Source organism: Pteronotus mesoamericanus, unplaced genomic scaffold (assembly GCF_021234165.1).
Source record: "Pteronotus mesoamericanus isolate MK-2021 breed Mesoamerican mustached bat unplaced genomic scaffold, CSHL_Meso_final contig_105, whole genome shotgun sequence".
Taxonomy (NCBI): domain Eukaryota; kingdom Metazoa; phylum Chordata; class Mammalia; order Chiroptera; family Mormoopidae; genus Pteronotus; species Pteronotus mesoamericanus.
The window spans coordinates 5,997,673-6,025,592 of record NW_026555006.1 but is presented as its reverse complement, the minus strand read 5'-3'; the positions used below and the strand labels follow the sequence as shown (position 1 = coordinate 6,025,592).

Genomic DNA, 27,920 nt, shown 5'->3' with positions numbered 1-27,920 from the left:
CTAGCTGGGAAATGAGGGAGAATGGTCTCAATGTGGCTTCAGCTCAGCTTAGGATGGAGGCTGAACTTCAGCTTCCTGGCCACAAGCTGCATGGTTCTTTGTAAATATGCCACAGCAAGTTGCCCTTCAAAGACAAGGAAGCACACGACACAAAACCCCACGTTAGTCCATCTTACGGACAGCAGCTGGTTTCAGTTGAATGACGCAATAGTTAGCTTTGTTATAGTAACAACCCCTAAATATCAGTGCTTTTACAACAAACATTTATTTCTCACTCGTATTACAATCAGTGGCTGAAGGGCAGCTCCTGTAGCTCTGTTCCACATGTCTTACCAGTCTGGCACCCAGGCTGAAGGAACAGCCCCCGTCTGGGAAATGTGTTCTCACGGCAGAGAGAAAAGAACATGACCCTTCCACACCATGGCTCTTCAGGCACGCGCACTCCTCCCCAGGGGATGGGGTGGGCACTGCGAGTAGTCATGTGGCTACAGGTAAAGGCATATAAAACCTAGGTACAACCTGTGACAATGATTCAACAATCAAAAAGATCTTTCAGTTTAAAAGGCAAAAAATCCTAAAATGTGAAAACTGGGAAAGAATGCAGAGTCCACTGTTCAAGTGTATCACAGTCCCCCATATTGCAAAGATCAGGAAAATTGGCAAACCTCTTAGGGCTTCTGGAGGATCCCAGATTGCAGGTGTTTATAGATACAGAAAAAGGACCCGCCTTTCCTGGCCCCATCACACCCCAAGGCATCTACAGTATCCCCAGAGCAACCCTCCGTGCTCATGAAATAACTGGAGGCCGGAGTCTCAGCTTCAATGCCTCAAAATTACATGTGTGGTTTGTGTGTATGTGCAGTTTGAGGGGTAGCTTCCCTAGAGCCTCTAACTCCACAAAGGTTCAGGACCAGGTCACTGGATCCTGAGCCAGTCCAGTGGGTTCCTTGGGTCAGTTGCTGTGGTAACTGCAAAAGATGGTCCCTTCAGAGATGGAGGCTCATTAACACAGCTCACAGTGAGTCGAAGAATGTCATGACCAAGGCGCAGAGTTTTGTTATCAACAGAGGAGAGTGAAGACCAGCTGAGGCTCAGCACTTTGACCAGAGAAGCTGCAGCTCAGAGAAGTCAGCAGCTCCTCACTGCCTACAATTTGAGGAAGGACTGTCCCCAGAATGACAGAAAAACGTGTTGGATTCTAGGAGCATGTCCAGCTGATTCAGGTATGCTATGTCCCAGGTAGAGGGTCAGGGAGGTCTGGGGGGGCTGGCTCCACAGCCTGGCTCGATCATTTTACCTGCTGCATATTTCTCACCCGGAGATAATTTCTACAAAAAGGAGAGGATTCCACACAGACCAAAAATGCTGGTGTCAGGGCTTTTACAAAGAACCTGCAGTCAACACAACAAAAGAAAGAGGTTAATTGAATTGCAATCTTAATCATCCATGGACCCTCCCAACAACAATCAAAGTGAACCTTTGGATGTAAATCAACATTAAAATGCAAGTTTAGCATATCTATTTCTAAGGTTATTTATAAATCTGGCAGATTAGCATGACCCTGCCTCCTCAAAATCTTTGGGCCAGTCCTCTAACACTTAGTGTCTGTGGCTAAACAAGAACATGCTTTCAATCATTCATTCAATAGTGAATACACAGGGTAAGCCAGGCACTGTGCTGAAAACGGTTTTAAAAACAAAAGTGATGGTCTCAGCTCTCAAGTGCTGGAGGGAGGGAGATACATAATCAATTCAGGACAGCAAGGCACAACTGTAGAAGCATTTGTGAGGTACAGCCTTAGCCCAAGAGGTATGATTCCCTCTATGTGAAAGGGGAATCAGGAAAGGCTTCCTGGAGGATGTCATGTCTGAACTTGACTCATGTGGAAAGTGGGACATGACGGGGCCTGGTGAGTAAAGCCAGGCTGTGCAGGTCACCAGGATGTTTGCTGTTGTTGGGCATAAAGCAAATGGAGTGGGGCAGGTTGGAGAAAAGGGCAAGGCCTTGGCTCAGGCTGAGGGGTGTTATCATTACCCAATGTGCTTGGATTTGGACAGAGAAGCCTGAATCTTGGCTCCATCTAGTCCAGGATCTGACGTTGCTGGAAACCTGTCCTGGGCAGCCTCTTGCCTATACCAATCATTTAAAAAGCATTTTTACATTTTTTGAGAAGCATTAAATTGGTTCTGCTCCACAAATCAGTCCACTCTGTTTTGATTTCAAGACCCACCTCCTCCTTTTTTGGAGATTGGGGAGGGCAGACCTCAGGACTTTAAAGAATCTAAGTAATTTACTAACAACTAAGAAAATGAACAGCTAAAAAATTGTCAATAAAATTGAGAGGAGATTTGAAGCCAGAAATAAAACACTGCCAAGAAAAGTAATTGATCATATTTAAAGCAATCTTCTCCTCCTGCCTGCCAACCCAACAGAAGCTTAAAGACCAGCGGGGCACCCTGCCCTGTCAGTCACCACCTCACCAATTCCCACTCAGTCTGCCTCCTAAACCTCTCTCCAACCTGACCCCCATCTCAGGCGCCGCCATCAACTAGTACCCTTAAAATCTGTACATCACTGTGTGAATTTCACCTAAACAAACACCCTCAGGGGCCCCACACACCGCCATCAGAATAAGGGCCATGCTCCTTCAGCAGAACATCCAAGGCCTTCCCTCGCAGCCTTAGCCTAGCTCTGCGGCCTCCTTCCCCACCGCACCCGACCGCTGCCGTTCCCCTAACACATGGGCCCTTTGAGCCTAAATGCAAGAGCATTTGCTTTGCTCAAAGATCAGGGCAAACGTGTCCAAGAGTCAACTTACACATCTACTGAGGGCATTCCTTTATAGTCCCGAAACACCCCAAAGCAAAAGAAAGCAACAACTGCCAAATCCAAGTGACTGCCACTGCTACAGACGAAGGTGCTCTCCTTAGAACAAGGCCACCCTTCAGTGTACAAAAGCACTCTGCCTCCTACTCTCATCAGCTCTCAAGTACCTGAGAAATACGTGGGCCACAGTTGTTATTCTCATTCTAGAGACGAGGAATTTGCCCCAGAGAGGGAGTGTGTGCTTAGAGTCACACAGCCAGGACTTCAAGGGCCAATGCTCTTTCCATGTAACAGTATCGGGGGACAAGGCACAACTGGGAGCAGGAGAGCCATCCAGGCTGTCTTTAGGTACAAAAGCCAGGCAGCTTTTCCCTCCCCAGACTAGTCCCATTCACTTCTCCCAGGCTGAGGATGCCACGGTTGCAGCGTGATGAGCTCAGTCATCACACTGCCACCTGTCTGGCATATGGCGAGGCCAGTCTCTATGGCTGCCATCTCGCAGTTTTGTGTCCAGGACAGAAGGCAGGAAGTACGAGACAACCGGCAGTGGAACGAGAACCTGGCTGTATCCTTGGCATAGTGGGTGAGCATGTTCCCTGTTCTGCTCAGCCCATGAAGTGACTCACCGTGGGTGCTGCAGCACCTGCAGCAGGGTACACTTGGGAGGCACCTGGTACAGTTCTTCCCTGTCCTCATCCTCAAAGTAGACCTGCAAGATTAAGAGAGGAGCGGGAGTCAGATACAAACGAAGGACTGCAGCAGCACCAGGCATGTTGAGGCCAAGTCTAGGGAAAGGTTACAGAGATGGTGACTGTTATTAGCTGAATGCCTCCTGTACAGAGCTGTGGAATATAAAGCACTCAATCCTCCCCCATGGTACTAATAAAGGTATTATCAGCCCTGACTGGTGTGGCTCAGTTGGTTGGGCATCATCCCGCAAAGTGAAGGTCCAGTTTGATTCCCGGTCGGGGTACATGCCTGGATTGCAGGTTCAGTTCCTGGTTTGAGTACATACGAGAGACAACCGTTTCTCTCTCATGTTGATGTTTCTCTCCCTCTCTTTCTCCCTCCCTTCCCCTCTCTCTAAAATAAATAAATAATCATGTTAAAAATTTAAAAAAGAATAGAAAGGTACTATCAGCATCATTTTCCAAAGATAGAACCAAGGCTCAGAGAAGGGAAATAACTCACCAGTGAAACCCAGCCAGTAAACAGAGGAGCCAAGACTCAAGCCCAGGACTACGAGCCATCCCGTTTCTAACAATTCAGTCCTAGAGGCATTAGGTGTGCAGGAAGAAGGCCAGGATAGTGCAGAGCAGGGGTAAAAGGGTGTCCACACAGGGAACAGCCCTGTGAGGAGTCAAAGCCCAGGCAGGGTGAGCAAGCCATTTGCAATGGAGGGCAGCAGGGCATAAGGCGTGTCAGAGCCTAGCCAGTGGAGGAGGGGGTCCTCGCTGGGGGCTGGGCAGCCTAAGCAGGGTGAGAAGGGCTTCCTTGTAAGATGGCTGTCAAGAGTGGGTGTGAGAGCCCATGCTAGGTGAGGAGGGTGTCCATGCACAGGGACAGCCTATATGAGGTGTCAGGGCCCAACCACGGTGCGAAAGGCAACCACTGATGGCAGGGGCGGGCTGGCATGGAGAGTGAGAACCCAAGCAGGATAAGGAAGACGTTCATGCAGAGGGGTTCGACAGTGTGTATGCAGGATGAGGAGGCCGCCTGCGCTGGGGCAGCAGCCTGATGTGGGAGTCCAGGGTCCACGTAGGGTGAGGAAGACTCTGCACAGGAGAGGGAACCATGGCGGTGACAGGAGGGGGACTGATCAAATGAATAAATACATGAAGAGTAATAGAGGCCACTATTACAAATATAGAAAGGAAGAAAAGAGATCCTGCAGTGTTGGATTAGAATTGAAGATACCTGTAAGATACTCATGTTCTCTCTCTTCCTCCTCCTCTCTCACTTACACACACACATCCCTATTGTACGGATCTTGGCTTCCAAATACACTTTTCCACTAAAAACAACCAGGGTTCCTTACGGGAAAATGGTTGATTCCAGAACTGGGACAAGAAAAGCACAATTTGAGCCTAGAACACCTTGTGCCAGAAAACAAGGAAATGCTTAAAAAAATGGGAACAAGTCAAAGGAACATAAAAACAAGTTTAAAGGAATTCCCACTGGCCAAATCTGAGCTAATTTGAGTATAACTTAACCACAGTAAACGATTATAACTCAATGAATAAAATAAGAAACTCTAAATCCACTGATATAAAAAATTATGTTGAAGGTTTGATAAACAATGGGATATTTCCATTATTTCAAAGTACCTCCCTATAAATTACTAATTACAGAGGAAAAAGGATTTACTTTACAGTAGAAAAGACTGTCGGACCCTCCACCTCAATGAGGTGATCAAAGTGAATGTCATCGGTAATGGGACAAACTGAAATCAAGAGCAACGGATAGGATGCAACAGAGCATCACCTCTGTGATATTCCAGTCAAATATGCATCTAGTCAGGAGAAAACAAAGACACACCCACACTGATGGACTTGACACAAAATACCTGGTCTGTAATATTCAAAAGTAGTAAGATCAAGAAAATCAAGGAAAGACTGGGAAACTCCTCAATAGCCTGAAGGAGACTACAGGGACATGACCACTAAGTACAAAATACAGCGTGTGACTCTGAACTGGTCTGTTTGCTATAAAGAACATTAATCAGACAATTTGAAACACTGAAGGGAGTTCAAGGATTAGATGGTATTAGCGCAGCGATCTTCAACCTTTTAATCTCATGGCACACATAAGCTAATTACTAAAATTCTACAGCACACCAAAAAACGTGTGTGTGTGTGTGTGTGTGTGTGTGTGTGTGTGTGTGTGTGTGTGTGTGTGTGTGTGTGTGTGTGTAATCTCCCCCATCTGACAAAGAAATAGGTATAATTTTGATTGACTCTCACTGGATGGCTATTGTTGTATTGCCAGTTGTCATTTTTTTCTTTGACAATATAAGGGAAAAGAGGTCTGTGCTCCAGGCTAAATAGCCAGGAATTGTATGTTTTAAAAATTCTTGTGGAACAGCAGTTCAAAATCACTGTACTAGTACACTGAAGTCAATTTTCTGATTTTGGTGGTTGACTGGGATGATGAAAATATGTCCTTGTTTGTGGGAAATAGAAACTGAAGCATTCAGGGGAAATGGGGGATCAGTTGGCATCTTATTCTGAAATAGTTAGAAGACAAATTCTTTGCACTGTAATTTGTGATTATTTTGTTAATCCCAACAATGGAATGTTATTCAGCTCTAGAAAGCAAATTCTGACACATGCTACAACATGGATGATCCTTGACAACATTATGCTAAGTAAAATAAGCCAGACACAAAGACAAATATTGCATGATTCCACTCATATGAGGTACCTGAAGTAGTCAAGTTAACAGAGACAGAAAGTAAAATGGTGGTTTCTAAGGGTTGTGGGAGGGGAAAATGGGGAGTTGCTTCATGGGGACAGAGCTTCAGTTTGGGACGATGAAAATGGAGATGGACAGTCGTGATGGCTGCGTAATAATGTGAATGTGCTCAATGCTACTGAACTGTAATGAATAACAATTATAATTATATAATTTAATAACTATAATTAAAAAGAACTAAACATGGTATGGTAAATATATAGAATATAAAATGGTAAATTTTATGTTCTGTATATTTTACCATGATTTATTAAAAAAGCAATGAAAACTCTCACACCCCTCAAAAAATCCCAAAGAGGAACCAAATAAAATCTCTTACCTCTAAATTATCAGGGCAGTATTTCTGCTCTAAGTCCCAAGAGGGTGTTTCATCAAACATCTCCATTAGATGATCAATAAACCTAAGGATATAACATGTACTTTCTGGGTATCAAAAACTCATGATCTACTTTCCCACATCACAGCCCCCGAGACCAAATCAGAGAGATATTGAGAATGTATAAAACATGAAATGCAATGTAAGTCATTTTCACAACAGTGCCCTAAATGTGTATCACTTGTCCTATTATGACACAGTAATTTTCTTTAAATTTAAACCTGATTCAACCTTAACAACATTCCTCACATTTAGCTACATTGTAAGCATTTAACCCTAGGAAATCACATGTTAAAACTGCTAGTTATAATTTTTCTAATAAATATACACGTAAATTACTATGCACGTACTGCCTACAATGACTTCATATCTTACCAGATATGTACAAACACTGTTTCAGCCCCATCAGTACAATGGTGAGACAGCAAAGCTAGTTAGCAAAGGGAGAAATCAGCTACAGGATAGATTATGCCAAACCGGACTGAAACCCTCTACACTATTCTCCTCCCTCCTCAACCAGAAATCCACCTGTCCCTCCTGCAGAGACAGCAGGAAAAGGACATGCCAATCAAGAGCAGAGGTTCTTGGGCAAGCAAGTACCTGGAGTCCTCATGAAAAGCAGAGATGAAGTCCGACTGCGCATACTCTGGGTACAGAAAGAGCACAGGCCAGCTCAGTCTGCCCTGGTCATCTATACTCAGCCTGGCTCCATAGGGGTTCTCAAAGCTGAGCCCGTCCAGGAGTTTACACAGACCTTCTGAGGCTGAATCTTCATCTTCACCGGCAGCTTCATAGACTAGCTTGATGTGCCTAGCCTGGAGTAAAGACAGAAACACAAAGCAACCTTACTGTGTGGAAAGATGCAAACCCATTTCACTTAAATAGGGAAACCAGAACACTGCAAGCTCCCTGATTCATCTTCATTACCCCTGAGGCCTGGCACATAGGGGGCATGATTTGTTTAACTCAACTTCCCCAGACATCTACCACAACAGAGATGAGCTAGACATGGTTCTTGCCCTCAAGACCTTGCTCATGGTCTAGTGGGGAGGGACCTATGGAAATGAATATAATACACAGAAGTAAAGCTGTGGAACTGCAGACTGAATAATTAGTTCAGTCTGAGGGCTGGAAGTGACTGGGGAATTTCTACTTCAAAAGGCGGAAAAGTAGGAGTGGGGGAAGGTGGAAGGGGATTCCACCCCAAGGAACGGCATGTACAAAAAGGCACAAAAAAGATTAAGCATGTGGCATGAACAAAAATGGAAATGCTTCAGTTTAGCTAGGAACAGAACACTAAAGATAATGCACAATGACTTAATCTTGACTATATCATGGGAATAAGGATAAATCTAAAGCCTGAATAGTAGAGTCACTCCTACGTTTGTGTACAGATTCCTCAGGCTACAAATGAGAAGAAAATTACATGCAATCAAAATTGCCTTTGATGGTATCTCCTAACAGGGGTTTGCAAACTTTTCCTTGGGTTAGATAAATATTTTAGGCTCTGTGGGTCAAATGGTGTATGTTGAAGTTAACTACTCAATTCTGGCACTGTAGTATGAAAACAGCCATAGGTAATACATAAACATACAGGCAGAGCTGCAATTTGTTGACCTCTGCTTTAAACTATTGGTCATAGTATATATGGCTTTGTGTAATACACTGTCTTTTGTATAGTGAAGTTTCTGAGATGCAGTTAGACTAAAGGAGAGAATCAAAACAAGGTCTGTGTACAAATGCCTGGGCATCCCAATATTCTACATTTTAGAAAATGACCAAATCCCTGATTCTGAGTGATGGAGAATCAGGAATATTCCATTTTGTTTAACCTGTTAATATGTATTAACAGTCTGCTTGTTGTGGGGAGGGACTAATGGAGTGCATCTTAGTAGTGTAATGTTCTCAAAGTCAGCAAGTCACTTAAATGGGTGCATAATTTAACTCGCCCAAGAATGAAACCAAGAATGTACCCCACTCTCTCATAACAGGTGTTACCTCCTTGTGAAGACCAAGACCAAGTAAGCCAAGGCTCACCAAGTGGCTGGCTTACCAGATAAAAGCGGAGTTTGGATCAGACAACATTCATTTAGATCAAGGACCTAACTCCGACCAACATTAGCTGTGTGAGGCATCTTTACCTCTGTGAAGACTAAATGATGCTTAACCCACAGCATCTACTCAGTACAGGTTACCTGAAACCAACACATGTACACAAGTAGGACAGCTGACTGAACTCAAGGAGTCTGACTCCAGAGCCCCTTCATCACATGGAGAGAAAATGAATTCATTCCGGTAAAGCATCCCAAGAAACATTCCCAGGAGGTCTCGGGATCTGTGGATTTAACAAGGCCATATGGGCATAAGGGTTGAGAACTCACCTTGATGGCCTGGAGTAAAGCCTTATTCTCGTTCTGCTCCTTCTTTTCTTTTAACTTGGCTTTCCTCATATCCCTCTGTTCAGTTCGCTGAAAATGAAATTCAGATCCATCAGCTCTAGGGAATTTGCTTCCTCTTGTTACCCAGCCTGTTCCTAAATTACCATCTCTTGTCTCTATCCAATCCAGGTTTCTATGTCAAGGGATGCCAGTGGCCGAATTCAGTTCAATAAACATTTAAAAAGCCCATGTCTGGGTACCAGGACCAGTGGCAGCAGAAATTTAAAAATCTACAGTTCCTGTACCCAAGGAGCTCAGTCTACTGAGAGGGTCAGACAAGTAAAAGGTTTGCATTACCTTGTGGTGTGAACCAAGTGCTATGAAACAGAGGAAGGAGTAACCGATTCTGCCCCTTTGGGGAGGTGGGTTTAGATAGGCAAGGGAGGGTCCAGTCCACCGGAAGGAGAAAGGGTATTCTTGGTAAAGGGACTGACATTGCTTGGATACCACTATGGGGCATTTTTTTTTCCTTCCTTTCCTTCCTTCCTTCCTTCCTTCCTTCCTTCCTTCCTTCCTTCCTTCCTTCCTTCCTTCCTTCCTTTCTAATCCTCACTTGAGGACATGCTTACTGATTTTAGAGGGAGGGGAAGGAGGAAGAGGGAGAGAAACCTCAATGTGAGAGAGAAATATCACTTGCTTGCCTCTTGTTCGTGCCCCAACCAGGCACCAAACCTGCAACCTAGGCATGTGTCCTGACCAGGAATCGAACCCACAACCTTTTTGGTTTACAAAACAATACTCCAACCAACTCAGCCAGCCAGCCAGGGTATTTCTTTTTCCACTATGGGGCATTTTGGTTTCACTAGGATGGCTGGGAAAACCCAGTGCAAGAACTTATCAGAGGCTCTGTCTTTTGCACAATTATAATCCGTGAGAGAAAACTGCTGTTAGTCTACCTAATCTGGCAGAAATATAATTTAAATTTCCCTCTCCTGCTAATCTACCCAAACTGAGTTGACATTGCTCTTACCCTCAAGACTGTAGATTAACAGGAATCAGCAAACCCCTTCTGTAAAGGGCCAGAGTAAATGTTTTAGGCTTTGCAGACAATGTATGGTCTCTATCATATAGTGTCTGGTCTTGTTGATAGCAAACTATTCTCAGTTCATAGGGTGTGCATAAACAGCCCTGGATATGGCCTGTGGGTCAGTTTGCTGACCCCTGCTCTAAAATATAGCACCAACCATCCATCTACTTCCCCATAAACGCCCCAGAAAGGTTAACAGATCTTTTTTTTCACTTGTGGACAAAGTATCTTTTCAGGGAGATATGGGCTGATAATTCTTGGTCATTTCTTCTCCAATCCAGTCTGCCATGAGAGCTCCAAAAATCCTGTCTGCTGTTAGCAAGTTTGATGACACCATCATGAGTGCCCCACCCATGGATACCATTAGAACTATATCCAATTCTGCCTTCCTAGTAGATCTACACTTGACCAGTGTCTGGTCCACAATAGAGAATGATTAAAGTGGATGATAAAGAATGACTTGGATTCTGTCTCATGTTTACTGATTTACAGGATGCAAGTGGGTGAGTATGGTTTCCTGCTGTCTCACCTAAAGTTTGGGATCTCGGTAGCACACATCAAGTAGAACAGCCACCAGGTCAGGTCAGAGGAGCCCTGAACTATGGGTTTGCTGACCCCTTTTTTTAAATCAACTCTGTTGAGGTATAATTTACAAATTTTAAATGTATAGTTTGATAAGTTTTGACAAATGTATACCCTGAGTACTCAATACTCCAATCAGAGAATGTTTCTATCCCCAGAAAATTTTCTCATGCACCTTTGCAGTTACTCTACCTCCCATCTCACCACTATAGGTTTCTGTTTATTGCCAAGTGATAGTCCATGGTATAAATACACAACTTCACTTACCTGTTCTTCTGTTATTGGATACAAGGCCTATTTCTGGGTTATTATAAATAAAACAGGCTATGAGCATTCCCATACAAGTCTTTTTATAAACTTGTTTTAATTTCTCCTAGGTAAATTCCTAGGAGTGAAACTGCTGGGTCTAAAGATAATGTATATGAAACTGCCAAACTGATTTCCAACATAGTCATATCATTCTATGTCACATGGGCAGTGTATTAGAATTTTAGTTGCTCCACACCTTTGTCACTATTTGGTATTGTCAGTCTTGTCAGCTGGGATCCTGCTGAGGTTTAATCAGCATTTCCCTGATAACTAATGATACTATACATATTTCCACGTGCTTATTGTAAATCTTTTGAGAGGTGTGTTTCTTTTGGCACATTTTATATACTTTCATACTGATTTGTTTGTGTGTTCTGGATACAAATCCTTTATTAGATACTGGTATTATAAATATTTTCTCCCATTCTGTGGCTTGCCTTTCACTCTTCTTAATGATACATCTTTTTCTAGGTTTTGACTTAAGTCCTATTTTATCCATAATTTTGTCTTTTATGGTTAGTATGTATTTTTTCATTTTAAAAAACTGAGGTGAAATTCACATGACATAAAATTAACCATTAGCTATTTTAAAGTAAACAATTCAGTGGCATTTCACTTATTCACTATATTGCACAATCATCACCTCTATCTAGTTCCAAGACTTTTAAATACCTAAAAAAAAACCCCAAGCCCTTTTAGCAGCCAGTCCCAATTTATCCCATCCCCCAACCCCGGGCAACCACTTATCTGCTTTCTGTCTATAGGTTGACTTACGTTGGATGTTTTGTATCCTGTATGGAATCATACAATATGTGATCTTTTATATCTGGCTTCTTTCAAAACATAGTATTTTGAGGTTCATACATACACTATGGTATGTATCCGTACTACATTCTGTTTTATGGCTGAATTATATTCCCTTATATCGACATACCACATTTTATCTATCTTTCGTTGATAGACATTTAGACTGTTTCCACTTTTAGCCAGAATGAACAGTGTTGCTATGACAATTCATGTACAAGTATTTGTTTTCAAATCTTTGGGGTATATACCTAGGAGTGGAAGTATTAGGTTATATGGTAATTCTATGGTTCACTTTTGAGGAATTGTTTTCCATAGTGGCTACCATTTTACGTTTCTACTAGCAACACATGAGGGTTTCAATTTCTCCATATTCTCACCATTTGTTATTTTCCTTTTTCAAAAAAGTACCGCTATCCTGTGGGTGTGAAATAGTATCTCATTGGAGTTTTGATTTATATTTCCCTGGTGACTAATGATATTGAGTATCTCTGGTGTGTCTGTTGGCCATTTGTGTATCATCTTTAAATAGATGTCTACTCATATCCTTTGTCCACTTAAAAATTGAGTTGTCTTCATAATTAAAATGCCAAGGGTTAAAGATAAGGAGAGAATCTTACAAGCAGCAAGAGAAAAGCAGAGTTACTTAAAAAGGAGTTCCCATAAAACTGTCAGCTGATTTCTCAAAAGAAACTTTGCAAACAAGGGGCTAGAAAGAAGTATTTAAAGTGATAAAAAGCAAGGACCTACAACCAAGATTACTCTATCCAGCAAAACTCTCATTTAGAATGGAAGGACAGATAAAGTGCTTCCGAGACAAAGTAAAGCTAAAGGAGTTCATCATCGCCAAGTCATTATGACATGAAATGTTAAAGGGACTTATTTAAGAAAAAGACTAAAACTATAAACTTTAAAATGACAACAAATTCAACTATCAACAACTGAATCTAAAAAACAAAAACAAAAACTAACTAAGCAAACAACCTGAAAAGGAACAGAATCACAGGTATGGGGATCATTTGGAGTATTGTCAGCTGGGAGGGAAAGGGGGAAAAAGAGGGAACCAGTGTAGGGATCAAGATGCATAATTGGTAGGAACAAAATAGACAGGGGGGTGTTAAAACTACAGTAAAGGGAGAAGCCGAAGAACTTAATTAACATGCACGACCCGTGGACATGAACTAAGTAGGGGGTGGTGGGTGGCTGCTGGAGGGAAGGGGGCTACCAGGTGGAGGGGAGAAAGGAAAAAAAATTGGGACAACTGTAAAAGCATAATCAGTAAAATATATTTTTTAAAAATTGGGTTGTCTTTGCCCTGGCTGGGTTGCTCAGTTGGTTGGAGCATCATCCCAAGCACTAAAAGGCTGCAGGTTTGATTCCCGGTTGGGGGACATTCAGGGGAGCAACTGATGGATGTTTCCCTCTCTCTCTCAAATCAATGAACATATCCTCAGGTGTGGATTAAAAAGAAGCCAACTGGGATTTGGATGTACAGCGCACTGAATTTATATGCCAATTTGGAGAGTACTGTCATCGTAACAATGTAAGACCTGATCCATGAACATGGGATGTCTTCCCACTTATTTAGGTTTCGTTTCTTTCAACAACATTCTGTATTTCCAAAGTATAAGTTTTATGATACTTTTGTTGAATTTGTCCCTAAAATTTTATTCTTTTTAATGCTATTACAAATGAAACTGTTTTCTTAATTTCATATTGGGAATGTTTATTAAAACTCTATGGAATACAAATGATTTTTGTATATTGAAGTATTCTACCAGCTTGCTGAACTAATTTATTAGTTCTAATAGTTCTTTTAGTGGATTCCTTAGGATTTTCTCTATATAAGATCATATCATTTGCAAATAGAGGTAGTTTTACTTTTTCCTCTCATTAATTTCTGAAGGGCAGGTTTGCTGGATATAGAATTCTTGGCTGGGTCTTTTCTTTCAGCACTTTGAATGTCATCCCATTGCCTTTTGGCTTCCATGGTTTCTGATATGATATCAACTTTTAATTTTATTGAGGACCTCTTATATGTGAAGAGTCAATTCTCTCTTGATGTTTTGAAGATTCTCTTCTTTGTCTTTGACTTTCAACAGTTTATGATGTGTCTGGGTATAGATTTAAGTATGTCCTACTTGGAGTTTGTTAAGCTTCTTGGGAGGGTAGATTACTGTTTTTCATCAAATCTGAGAAGTTTTCAGCCCTTATTTCTTCATATACTCTTTTGCCCCTTTCTCTCTCTCCTGGAACTCCCATTATGCCTGTGACGGCGTTCCTGATGACATTCTGCAGGAGTCTCTCTTCACCTTTCTTCTTTTTTCCTGGTCCTCAAACTGGGTAATCACAAATAACCTATTTTCAAAGTTCTACTGCTGAGCCCTTTAGTGAATGGCATTTCAATTACTGTACTTTTCAACAACAGTATTTTCAGTTGGTTCTTTATAGTTTTTCTTTATTGATAGTTTCTATTTGGTGAGATATAATTCTCATATTCATTTTAGTTCTTCAGACATTGTTTCTTTTTATTCTTAGAACATACTTAAAATAGCTGGTTTAAAGTCTTTGACTTGTAAGTCCCATGTCTGGGCTTCCTTAGGGACAATTTCTTTTGAATTATTTTTTTCTGTGTATGGCTGTATTTTCTTCTTTCTTTGCATGTCTTGTAATTTTTTGTTGAAAACTGGGTATTTTAAGTATAATGTGGCAACTCTGGAAATCATATTCTCTGTCCTTCCACCCCTGCAGTGTTTGCTGTTGCTGCTGTCGTTTAAGTGACTTTTCTGGACTAATTCTATAAAGCCAGTATTCTCTGTTGTATGTGACCATTAAAGTCTCCAATCAGTTAGCTCAGTGGTCAGCTAATACCTACACAAATTTCCCTAAATGCCTGAAGCCAGAAAGTCTCCCAGCCTTTAACAAGGGACTGTGTGTGTGCACGTTGGAGCATACCTCCAACTCTCACCCAAGCAATTTATAATTCAGCCTTAACCTTCATTTCCTGCCTTGCACAGAACTTCCAAATCAACCAGAGAGAAGAGGTTAGGGCCTTCTCAGATCCTTCCTGAGCACATGCATGGCCCTGGGCACACATGTGACCTTCTAGATTCCTAGGAATATGTTAGAGCTTTACAAACGTCTTACAGAATCTCATTACCCAGCTTTTTCTTTTAAGTGTTCTGGTAAACCTACTGTTTGCATCAGCTGTTATCTATTGCCCCAGGCAACTGAAATCTCAAATAACTGCCTCTAATTGTTTTTGACAAACATTCCTCTACACCACCACCCCCACAACCAGACAGACTATGATTGTCTTACGCCATTTCTTACTTATTCAAGACACACTAGCCACAAATTTATGTAGTCCTTACTGCATGTCTAAGAAATGTGCTAAGTGTACAAATGTACATACACACACATTCTCACTTAATCTTCATAATATATACACTTTGAGGTATATGTTTACTATTTTCAAAGAGGGGACTGAGTTTCAGAAATACCAGGAACTTACTCAAGGTTAATCAATTCTGCTTTCTTCTGTTTGGAATGTTTCTTCAACCCCCCACCTCCAGAGTAAACTCTTGCTCAATTTCAAAGAGATTAGACTCAGGCATCTCCTCTTTCAGCAAACCTTGCTACCCCCATCTCTGCCCTGCTCTTGGTCAAGGCAAAGTCAGATACCACTACTATATATTCTTGCTTACCTCTACCACACTGTAACTATTTATTGACTTCTTTGTTTACTCATCTGTATCCTCCAGCATTCCAAATGGTTGGGACTGGTTTGGGGTTTATTTAATTAATTTATTTATTCATTTATATTTAATGCAGTGAATGTATAATCAATATTACCATTGAACTAAACACCTGAAATTTCATAAAATGAAACAAACAGAAATTAGTCATCTGTTAACGGTTACTATCCACTAGGTATATCTGAGGTTTTAGAATATCAGGCTTAGACATTTATGTAGACACTGTCAGCATGAAACATAAATCTCACACGAGATGTAATCAAAAGTTATTGCAAACAAATTATCCTATCAGCCCTGGCTGGCTAGCTCAGTTGGTTAGAGCATCATCCTGATATACCCAGGTTGTGGGTCAAGGAACATAGAAGAAACAACCAATGAATGCATGGATGGGTGAAGCAACGAAGCAATGTTTCTCTCTCTCTCTGTCTCTTTCTCTCTCTCATCAATACATTTTTTTAAAAAATTTTAAATTATCTTATCAAACTTTCTGTAGTAACATCAATTTCACGGAGTATTATATCTTTGCAACGAACAGTGATAGTATGTAAAGCATGTCATTAGAAACATGATGCATTAAATAGAGCATGTTGAGGTCTAAGCCTTTTTGGAGAAAGGGATTTAATTGACATTCTTTCAACCACAGTATATAAACAGATCAAAATAGTTCTAACATTCGAAGTAGTATTTAACAACATAGTTCTAAAATAAAAATATCTATCAGCTTTGATAAGATTAATTTTTAAGGAATCTTTATAGAGTGAAACATGTCTTTCTCACTTCTGGCTTTTCTGCATTTTCCAAACATAACCCGCACCTTCACCCATCCCCAGCCTATTATAAAGTGCTGCAAAACATTTGTCTGTTAAAATTTTAACCAAGCTTAGGGGGTAGTCAGGGGGTAGTAAGACATTCTCGCCAAATTATTTCTCTTTCCAGAAGTATACTCTCTTGATGTAATAGGGAGTTTGGTAGAAAAACTACCATAAGTGTCTTGGAAATGCAATTTTTGAATATGGATTCTATAGTAGGTAGTGAAACATTTTTTAAAGCAAACTCTCCCTCCCCATAAGCAGTTTACTTTACAAAATAGGTTTTTATGCATTCATATCAAGAACAATGATTTTTTTTCTATAAATGAATGTAATGAAACACTGGCGTATCACTTGGTACACTACAGTCTCCTCTACATTAAAACTCGTATCAGTAACACAAGTCATAGTATGCATTAAATTATTTCAGTAACCTAATGAGAAAGCAGATACTTTCTTTTCTTTGCGAACACTTCCGCATTATGTATTTTTAGATACACAGAGGTACTGCTTCTTGGCCTTTTGGCTATGACCAAGATACACAGAGGCATACTCTGACACCAAAAGCAATATGGAGTCAGTTTGCTAGTATGTTTGACTACTGAAATTTTGCTAATTTGCTAACTTGGCACAAATTAAAGTAGTGGTAGGTATAAAAATTTAAATAGGCAATCATTTAAAGCCTGACAGTGTTTATGTGTAATTCTGTAGAGATTTTAAGGTTTTAGATGGAGTGACAGAAGGTATGGAAATTTTTCTTTGTAGAGTTTCGGAGTGCAGGATTCTTCTGAGGGGGTACTATACCTTCACTTGTTAGCTTAAAATCAGCCTCGTCATATCTAAATACTTCGTCATATCTAGGTACTAAATACTTTGCTCAGGAATAAACATCGGGATCTGAAAACAGAATTTATGTTAAATTGAAATCCACCTCTTCCATTATTTACATTTTGGGACTATTCCCTCCCCTTTGAAATGTATAAAACCACCACCACCAAAAAAAACTAAAAGAAAAAAAATGAAATGTGTAATACATAGAAAACTATAACAGATTATTTTTCAGATAAGAAAGTCACATTTTAAAAAACTTTAAAATCAAAGTTTTGATATCTACGTTATGAAGATTTAATCAGAGCAAAGTATTTAACCTAATCTGGCTCTTCCACTTGTAATTAGAGAAGCGTGTCTCTCCCAGAGTTATCATTCTTACATTTGTTGTCCCAGCGTGTTATATTACTGGGTTGACCAAAAAGTCCATTTAGTTTTTCTGTAAAATAAGAGACACTTTTCATTTTCACCAATAACTTTATTAATTTGGATATTTTGAGTACGTCAGCCGATCCCTGTGTGGTATATAACGTTGATCGTCCTCAATATCTCGAAATCTCCAGCATGAAACGTTGCAAACCACTTCTGACATTTTCAATCAGTCACAGAACCTTCTCCATACACTACACAAAATCTTTTTTTGTTTCAGTTGCGTTTTTACCTTTCTTGAAATAATAAAGTATATGCTGAAAATGTTGCATATTTTCTTCTATCTTCAATATTAAAAATGCTACATAAAAATTCACCGATTTTGATAAGTTTTTTTTTAAATACATGCTGACATGACAGCTGTCACAATACAATCTTAACAAAATTGTTTCAAATGAAGTTAAAGACAACTAACCATTGCTTAGAGCCATCATATAGAAAAAAAAAATAATAACTTTTTGGCCAGCCCAGTATTATCCACAGCTAACAAGGCTTTCACACAGTGATAAACAAACTTTTATCGAATTGATTCTGTACAATGAAAGTATATTTTCAAAGACATATGCCCTTGTACACTATTTACAAATTTTCTTGATTTGTAATTGAGAAAATAAATTAAACAGAAAGATTACCAATCATCTCATTTGTTAAGAGGTTTGCTTTGGGCATGAAAGCAAAGCAAAAGGAAATGGTGACAGCCAGCAGAGGGTTGGTTCTACCTGGATGACGTGGATACCACCTCCTAGTTGAAGTACCTTGCATTGGTATGGAATACATTAGACACATCAGTCTGTAACTTATCTACTTTTGTCTCTAGTGATTTATACTTAGCCTCCATGAACTTGGCCAACCTATCAATTGCACCAAAGACAGAATCAATTCTCTCCGGTAGACAATCTCTAATTTCCTTTGTGTCAGTTAATATATCACTCGTCTCTTCACTTGACTCAATTTCAGGTGGCTCTATGTCTCCTTTTTACTTTTGTCATTTGTGGAGTCAGCTCATCTGCTGACATTGCTTTCCTTTCTGTTTCCATTTCTGTGACAACTAGAGATACAGCTCGGGTCAACACTTCCTTTGGTGTGTCCCCCAGAATGCTCATGGCTCCCTGTGTGCTGGATCTCTCGGTGGGCCTGCCTGATGGGGGTCTGTTGACCTGGGCATCATCACTGACAGTGGCCTGCCATAGAAGCCCACCTGCCTCTATGAGGGCTTAGACATCTTGTTTAGAACTTGTTGGTTCTTGGGTTTTATTTTTAAAGAAGAAAAAGTTTACGATGGCCAAAAGACACAATCTGAGGGATGCTAATTAATTCATTAATGCTAATTAAATGCCAAATGGCTGCTGATTTTGCCACCAACCTTCAGTTTGTCGGCTTTAGCCCTTACTTCCAGAAGTGTCTTCTCTTTGGCATCAATCTGCAGCCCCTCATCACACCAGCGCACAGCCTCGGCAAAGTTTTTCAGTTCCAGATGGCACAAGGCACCTGCAGAACCCAGAACCCTTTAGGATCCATGGAAAACATGCATGGGAAGAGCCCCCCTGAGAAGGAATCCCCACCTCCACTAACTGCCAGCCAGCGGCCTGTGGGGAAAGCATGTAAAGCTCCTTGTACTGTATTCCCAAGACTAAGAACACTACTTTTTCGTATCTTAGATCAGAGGATCTCTAGTCCTCTCAGCTCAAAACTCCTGTGAGCCTTCCTAGTCTTAAGACACTTAAAGTAAGGAAGACTACAGCTTAGTGGCAAAAAGCACAGGCCTTGGAATCAGACAGATCTGGGCTGGAAATCTGGCTCTGTCATTTACCAACTAGGAATTAGACAAAGGACTGACCATCTCTGAGCTTCAGGTTCTTCATTGCAAATGAGAAGAATAAAGCCCATCTCAGGTGACTTTTTTAAATGGAGTCTGAATTTGCTTCAGCCATTAATAAAAGCAGTGGCAAGACCAAAGACAGGTCTCTCCTAAAATTGTTCTTGATGACTACCAGTTTAAGCTGCCTCTCCTTTAATCGTCCTCAATTTTCTCCAGTTAGCCTCTTTGGGATTTCCACAGAATTTCAAAATAGGAGAACTCTAAGTGCTTAGATGTCAACAGAATCCAACTTCATCTTTCAAAGATGAACAAACTGGTACTCAGACTGGATGTCTTGCCAAGGTCACACAGTAAGGTAAAACTGACAGTTCAATTGAGGATTACAGACTTCCAGCCTCAGGCCAATTCCATAGGACTACACGCAATTTACTTGCCAATCTTTATTCAGTACCTTCTCTCGCTATGAGGAACATGGATCTACTTACCACCCCCAATCATCAATATCTAAAGAAGCATAACTTAGAAAAAGCATTTTAAATTGATCCATGGAGATATAGGGAAAATTAATATCTGAGGAATAAATTAAAGTTTGCAAAGCGCCTTTAAACTTCTCAAAAAAAAAAGTGAAGTATTAAAGTAATAAAAGCACTATTATTATATAGAAAGGTCAGACTACAAGAGAAAAAATAATCTGGGGACATCTCAGCATCAGAGTTATCAGCACAGGTTGCATAACTTATCTTTTAATTAACATTAACATTGCATTTAAAGATCTCACCTTTCAATCAACAAAAAATTTTTAATCCTCACCCGAGAACATGCTCACTGATTTTAGAGAGAGAGGACAAGGGAAGGGGGGAGAGAGAGAGGGATAGAAACATCTATGTGAGAAACATCAATTGGCTGCCTCTTGTACATGCCCCAACCAGGTACCGAACCTGCAACCAAGGCATGTGTCCTGACTGGGAATAGAACCCATGACCTTTCTGTTTACAGAATGACACTCCCACCAACTGAACCACATAGGCCAGGGCTCAATTAAAAAAAAACTGGAAAAAAAAATTGGATTGTGGCTTTGGAACTGCTTTATTTTTTTTCTTTAATAATTTAAAATGAGGAATCCCAATTTCTCTACAAATTCTTAAAACACACAGAGTTAGATTATTCTCTGGGGACTTCTTTTTAAAATGGCATGTTGTTATTGATAAGGACCTGGAACTTAACATAAAGGTTGTATAAATAAAGTGACTTCATTAGTATCTTAGCACCTTAATATCAAAGCTTAAAATGTCTCAAATTTTGGTACAGTGCGTGCTACCTTTTCCTTACTTACAATCATACTGTAGTTCTACAAGACGTACCTCTTACGATTGCTTTGAGGTGGCGGAGTTTTAGCTTTCTGGCAGCCATCACATCATTGAGAGCCGAACGAAAATTGCCTAATGAAACATCATTTAATTAAACAAGGAACAAGTTTTAAGATCAGAATATTTCCAAAATGTTGTGCATAGAGACAAAGACATTCTTGTACAATCTTGGATAAATATAAATCAGAACTGTTTTTAGAAAAAAATATATAATTGTGCTCATCAAAAGCCTTAGAAATGTTTATAATATCAGGCAACCAGTCCACAGAACTATAGCTGGCTAGCTAATAAGCACATGAAAAAATGTTCAACATCATGAATAATGAGAAATTAAAATTAACATGAAATTGGTACAGATAATAATTGATAATATTCGGGTATGGGAAAAGGGCACTCCAATGGTGAATTAGAGAACAAGTTAGCATGCATTTTGTGGGTACACTTTGACCCAACAATACTCTCCTAAGAATTTATCCTACTTTACATAGTTGCAATGAGGTCAAGAGGGATAACAAATGTGAAAGTGCTTTGTAAGCCCTACCAGTGACATATTTAAGGAATGGCTCTCACTGTTAGGCATCTGCTCCTCTGGTGTCCCCGCACACACACGTTTTTTTTCCTTGCAAGGTGCTTATTCTTATTAGCCCTATAAATGGCATCCCTTAAGTTCCCCAAGGAAAGGAACTATGTAGCTCTTGATCACAGTGCAGTGCCTAGCACTAAACAGTAAAAGTCAGGCCTTACTCATCTCTATGACACCAGTACCTGGCACAGAATACTGTCTACTGAATGATGAAAATGTAGTCCTCCAGAAATGAGAAGACTGGGTTTCTGGTCCAGGTTCAGGCTTTCACCAAAGGGTCGCTCTCTCTGGGCCTATGCAAAATGAAGGCACTGCCTGGCCCAGATAATCTCTAAAGTGCTATACCGCTCTTAATTTTTAGAATTTTACAATGAGACAGGCTAAGTGAGAAGAGGTGGAACAGAAGATAGTTGAGGAGAAACCCTTCTCAAATGGTAATGAGTCCCAACAGACTCATCCCTGACAGACTGCGAGGCTTATCCTCTCCCAGCCCCTCAGAACGCCTGTGGTCATTCCCAAGTCCTCTCTCAACTCTTCGATGAGAGACATGGGTTCAAAAGGACCAAGGCTAGTCACCAGTAAATAATCAGTGTTTCCCAAAGTCACATCTGCAGAACAGTACTGCATGCTGATTAAGTGTTACTTAAAGAGGTGGTTTACAAAACCTGAGAATCACAGGGCAAGGTTCTTTGCTGTAGGTTATCTGAGAGTCCTTAACATACCAATGTGCACTGTCCAAACTTACTTGTCCAAAGAATATTTTTTATTTCAATGGTTCCACAGAATACTCTTTGAGAAATTCTCCCTTAGATAATATAGTCTCTCTCACACAAAGTTCTCTATTACCTTAATCCTTCTACAGTAGCATCCTTGAGAAGGATTGGGGGTTGGGGGGAAGAACATGACTTTTTTTTTTAGGAAACAGAAGCATTTGGGCTAAAAAAATCCCAGATCATACCACTTCATGTATTAAGGTATTTGATGTCACTCATTTGGTTCAGATAGCAAAAATTATGCAATCTATCTGGTTTCTCTTTTCACCAAGTCTACCAGGAAGATCAGAATTCAATTAGAGTAAACAATCCTAGGTATCTGGGATAACTAGCTCCTCTTCCTGACATTCTCAAACTCTCCACTGGCTATTGTAATGACTTTATCATAAGTTAACTCTTTAAAAGTACTCAACAATGGAATAAATTACCCAGATAGTACTGTGCTGCGGCCCGGTTGGTATAGAGAACAGCATTCAAATCAGAGTCTGTACATTTCTTCTTTAAGCCTTCAGTATATGAAGTAACAGCTTTTTTATACTCTTTTTCTTTAAAGTAATCATTGCCCTCGTCTTTATAGGTCTTGGCCTGTTCTGCAAATAAAAAAAGAAATAATCATTATTTCCCATTTTTAAAAAGGCTCATTAAAAATATTCTAAATCGAACTTCTGGCCAAGATGGAGGGGTAGGTAGATATACTTTGTCTCTTCACACAACTAAAAGGAGGACAACAATTTAAAAACAAAAAACACAAACTTCCAAAAAAATCAAACTGTATGGAAGTCCAACAGCCAAGGAGTTAAAGAAGAAACTTTCATCCAAACTGGCAGGAGGGGCAGAGCCAGGCAACCGAGGCAGAGAGGATGTGCAGCAAGGTGGCAGCTGGAGGGCCACGTGATCCCACATTTGCCTGCAGGTAAACGAGGAGGAACAACTAGGGAGCAAGACAAGCACAGAAAAAGAAACCCTCACAATCTCTGGCTGTAAAAATCTGTGGGGGTTGTGGCAGCAAAAGAAACTCCCAGCCTCACAGGACAGTTCACTGGAGAGACCCACAGGGTCCTAGAATGTACAAAAACCCACCCATCCAGGAATCAGCACCAGAAGGGTCCGATTTACTTGTGGGTAACGAGGGAAGTGGCTGAAAGCTAGCCAAGAGTGGAGCAAGTGGGACTGTTCCCTCTATGATCCCTCCCCTACATACAACACAAAGATGTGGGGTTGTCCCACCCTGGAAAATACCTAAGGTTCCGCCTCTTACAACATAACAGGAACACCAAGACAAAAAAATATGGCCCAAATGAAAGAACAGATCAAAATCCAGAAAAACAGCTAAGCAAGGAAGAGACAGTCAACCTATCAGATGCAGAGTTCAAAACACTGGTAATCAGGATGCTCACAGAAATGGTTGAGTATGGTCACAAAACAGAAGAAAAAGTGAAGGCTATGCAAAGTGAAATAAATAAAAATATACAGGAAACCAACAGTGAAGGGAAGGGAACTGGGCTCAAATCAACAATTTGGAGCAGAAGGAAGAAATAAACATTCAACCAGAACAAAATGAAGGAACAAGAATTCAAAAAAATGAGGAGAGGCTTAGGAACCTCTGGTACAACTTCAAGCGTTTCAACATCCAAATCATAGGGGTGCCAGAAGGAGAAGAGCAAGACAATTGAAAACTTATTTGAAAAAATAATGAAAGAGAACTTCCCCAGTCTGGCCAGGGAAATAGACTTCCAGGACGTCCGGGAAGGTCTGAGAGTCCCAAAGAAGTTGGACCCAAGGAAACACACACCAAGGCACATCATAATTACATTACCCAAGATAAAGATAAGGAGAGAACCTTAAAAGCAGCAAAAGGAGACATTTATCTACAAAGGATTTCCCATAAAACTATCAGCTGATTTCTCAAAAGAAATCTTACAGGCAAGAAGGGGCTGGAAAGAAGTATTCAAAGTCATGAAAGGCAAGGACCTATATCCAAGATTGCTCTATCCAGCAAAGCTATCATTTAGAATGGAAAGGCAGATAAAGTGCTTCCCAGATAAGGTCAAGTTACAGGAGTTCATCACCACCAAGCCCTTCTTATATGAAATGTTAAAGGGACTTATCTAAGAAAAAGATCAAAACTATTAACAGTAAAATGACAATCCACAACTATCAACAACTGAACCTAAAAACAAAAACAAACTAAGCAAACAACTAGAACAGGAACAGAAATGAAGATCACATGGAGCATTATCAGTGAGGAGGGGGAGGGGTGAGAATGGGGGAAAAGGTACAGGGGCTAAGATGCATAAATGGTAGGTACAAAATAGACAGGGGGACATTAATAATAGTATAGGAAATGAAGAAACCAAAGAACTTACATATACAACCAATGGACATGCACTAAGGTGGGGGGAATGCTCGTGGGAGGGGTGGTGCAAGGTGGAGCAGAATAAAGGGAAGGGGAAAAAAATGTGACAACTGCAATAGCATAATCAATAAAATATCCTTTAAAAATATTCTAAATCATGAAACAATGAAACATAATAAACCAAACAGAAGAAACCAATAGGGAAACATAACCCAAAAAGTACTATAAACCTAGGTATTAAAACGGAGAAACAAAGTCATGGGTACCTAATGCTATAATCAAATTCCAAATATTTTACAAGGTAGATTATTAAGTGCATACAAAATAGGAAGCATACAGGAAAAATGCATACCTACCCTAACTTTTTTTTTTTTTTTTTTTGATTACTGAAAAGAGAAGTGGGGGAGGGTATTAAACTTCTGCTTTTGCTTATGTTATTTTTATTCCTGGAATGCAAATTCCACCCTCACCCTAGTAAGAGCCTACAAAATTGCTGGGATTCAGTTCAAATTCCTGCAAATTCAGTGTTCCAGCAGCACCTAGTATATAGCTACATGTTGGCACTTATCATGCAGGTTTGTCCTGATTCTTTAGGACAATCTCGTTACCCACTGCAGCATGACATTTGAGGTCAGTCCTCATCCCTGTATCCCCAATGTCTAGCATTTAGAGGGTATCCAAAAAACTGTATGTGGAATAAAGAGTGACACATTATCTCAGGCTAACTACTAGTTGTTATAAATCAGAACGACTCACTTTTTTTTTTTTCAATCCTCACCCCAGGACAGCTTATTTATTGTAGAGAGAGGGGAAGGGAGTGAGACAGACATTGAAAAGAGAAACATCCATCAGTTGCCTCTCACACGGGCCGGACTGGGCCAAACCCACAACCTAAGCTTGTGCCCTGACTGGGAAGGGAACCCAAGACCCTTTGTTTCTGTGACAGTGCTCCAACCCAGCCACGAGGGCCAGGGCCAGAACTACTCATTCGTTACCTCAATTCAATAGAGACACAGAACAAATGTTAGAGTCATGAAAGATACCTTCTGGAGGTCGCTCGTCATCAAAAATAATTGACTGGAGGCAAGCCAAGTCAGGATTCTTCTTGGGATCAATTTCTGATGGTGCTTTCTTCATAAACAGGGGGATCTTTTCAAATTCCTAGAGATTGTTAAGACAAGAATGAACTATACAAATGGGATTTGCCACTGAGTAAATCCAAGTCTCTTCGTCAAAGTTTTCTTACTTATTATGATTTGCAAAACATCATGATTGGCTACACTGCTCCCTATCCAGGCCTCAGTTTCGCATCTATAAAATGAGAGTGTAGAATAATGATCTCTAAAGATTCTTTCAGTTGTGACATTCTTACAGGAGTGGTAGTAATCATTAATTAAGCGCTAAATGTTCCTTCATCCTCGCCACAATCCTATGAGATTCGTGCAACAGTTAATGGCAATTTTACGGACGCAGCAGACGACTCGGGAAGTTAAACAACTGACCCTGTATCTGAACCAGTGACTGGTGGAGTCACAGGTCTGGCTCCAAAACCTGCACGCCTAAACGTACTGACACATTAAGAAGACCCTCAATCCCTCCAGGTCGACTGTTAACACACGAGCAGAAACCACAAGTCTGGTGGCAGACTCAGGGATCCGGAGTCTGAGAGCCGCTGAAGTTCGCACGACGCCCCAACATGGGTGCGGAGCCCACCGACCCGCCTACCTCTTCCCACTGGTCCTCGTGGAAGCCGCCACGGTAAGGCTGGCTCTGGAATTTTTCCAGGAACGAGTCCGTAGCGTCGACGGAGACGGGTTCCAGATCAGCCGGCTCCATTGCAGCTCCTGGGCCCTCGCGGCACGACCTCGCAGTCCCGACGCCGAGAACTGTGCGACAGCTTCCGGCGGCGCCGGCGCCCTTCCCTAAATCCTCCGGGCAGCGCCGGCCCGCTTCCCTAGCGTTCCGCGTAGTGGGAGCGTAGCCAATCCAGCTCCAGACGTCCCTCGGACCAGCACCTTCCCCGCCCAGCCCCTCCCTCCCATCAGCCACAGGCCCCGCCCCCCGAGTGCTTTTGGGTTGACGGATAAATCCGGCTTCCCCTGCAGGCCCCGCTAACATTTCATTCGCTCGTACGTTCAGCCGCTTAACACACGTTGCCTAAACTCCTTCTTGGGTTCCAGGCCTATTGTATTCTCTGGATATACAGTGGTGGGCAAAGCAGATAAAATCCCAGCCCTCTAGGAGTTGATAAGTTAGTGAGAAGAGACAGACAATAAACAAGATGTGAGAGTTTGCAAGAGTTACGGGAGTAAACTTTTAAACTGGTGGACAGACGTTCAAGCAAAGGAGGCCTGGAGTGGCCAGGGTGTGTGTGTTAGGAGGTTGGGGCGCGGGTGGGGGGGCAGCGAGCATTCACGGTGGAGGGAGCCGGTAGAGCAGACACCCAGCCGGGGAGCTTGGGGGATGGGGTGCTGGAGCAGAATGAGAAAGGTGAGGTGGGAGAGATAATGGGGCTGATTCTGAGGACTGGGTTTTTCCTCAGTGCGATGGGACATTTTGGAAAGTTTGGGGGAAAGAAGTGATATAATCAGATCTATTTCCGAGATTAACCTCCCACTGCTCCCCACAGCTGAGATGGAAATATGGCCTCCAGGCCAGGTGAGTCGTTCTGCAGACACTGGATTACCCAGCAATTGGCTGCCAGCCCTGCATTGGGTGATACAGCCTCAGGGAGCCCACAGCCTGGTCTAGAAGGAAAGGTAGCCAGGCCACAGATCAGCGGAAATCAGAGCTTCTTACAGGTCTGCAGAGAGGAGTGGGTGTTACCTGCAGTGAGGCAGGAGAGTAAGAAGCTAGGAAAATTCCTTGGCAAGTGGAATGGGGAAACTAAGACATAGCTGAACAAACTGGCCAAGCAACTTACAGCAAGATACAGAAGGTCACCTCCCTAGAGATACCATCTAGGCCTCAGTTGTATTTCACCTCCAGGCCCAGGAAAGCAACAAAATCAAGTGTGCAATGCCAGGTCTAGCTGCTGTGACTAATGACTCCCCTGCTCTGGCACCGACCAATCAGTAGAGACCACAACCCTGAAAGGATAGACCTGGAAAAGCTGATGAATATTCTATTGAGATCTCCCCTAAGACCTTCCTGAAACTCCTAGCCTTTAAAAACCCTCGAAACAAAGGACCTAGCCGTCACTATCCCTCCAGCGAACGTGCCCGCACCTTTCCCTTCCCCCTCTTCCTTCTCCAAAGGCAGGCATCTCCTAAACTCCAAGGACCCCCATGAGACTCACAACCAGGGGAGCAATGGGCAGTGGCATCTTGCCCTGGACTAACCCCTGACCCTGTCTCCAAGGC

The 27,920-nt window shown here is 41.4% G+C and overlaps 1 protein-coding gene across 1 annotated transcript; it reads right to left on the bottom strand.

Annotated features, from left to right (window-relative positions):
- Nucleotides 1-239: 239 nt before the first annotated feature.
- On the bottom strand, nt 240-26,476 carry TTC4 (tetratricopeptide repeat domain 4). The gene is made up of 10 exons (XM_054573636.1): nt 26,284-26,476; nt 25,602-25,719; nt 22,631-22,792; nt 20,841-20,918; nt 19,024-19,148; nt 9,058-9,144; nt 7,277-7,491; nt 6,620-6,701; nt 3,453-3,535; nt 240-1,391 (listed from the first exon to the last, which is right to left on the bottom strand). The coding sequence occupies exons 1-10, from the start codon at nt 26,392-26,394 to the stop codon at nt 1,289-1,291; spliced, it is 1,164 nt and encodes a 387-aa protein (XP_054429611.1). The 5' UTR covers nt 26,395-26,476; the 3' UTR covers nt 240-1,288.
- Between the last annotated feature and the right edge of the window lie 1,444 nt (nt 26,477-27,920).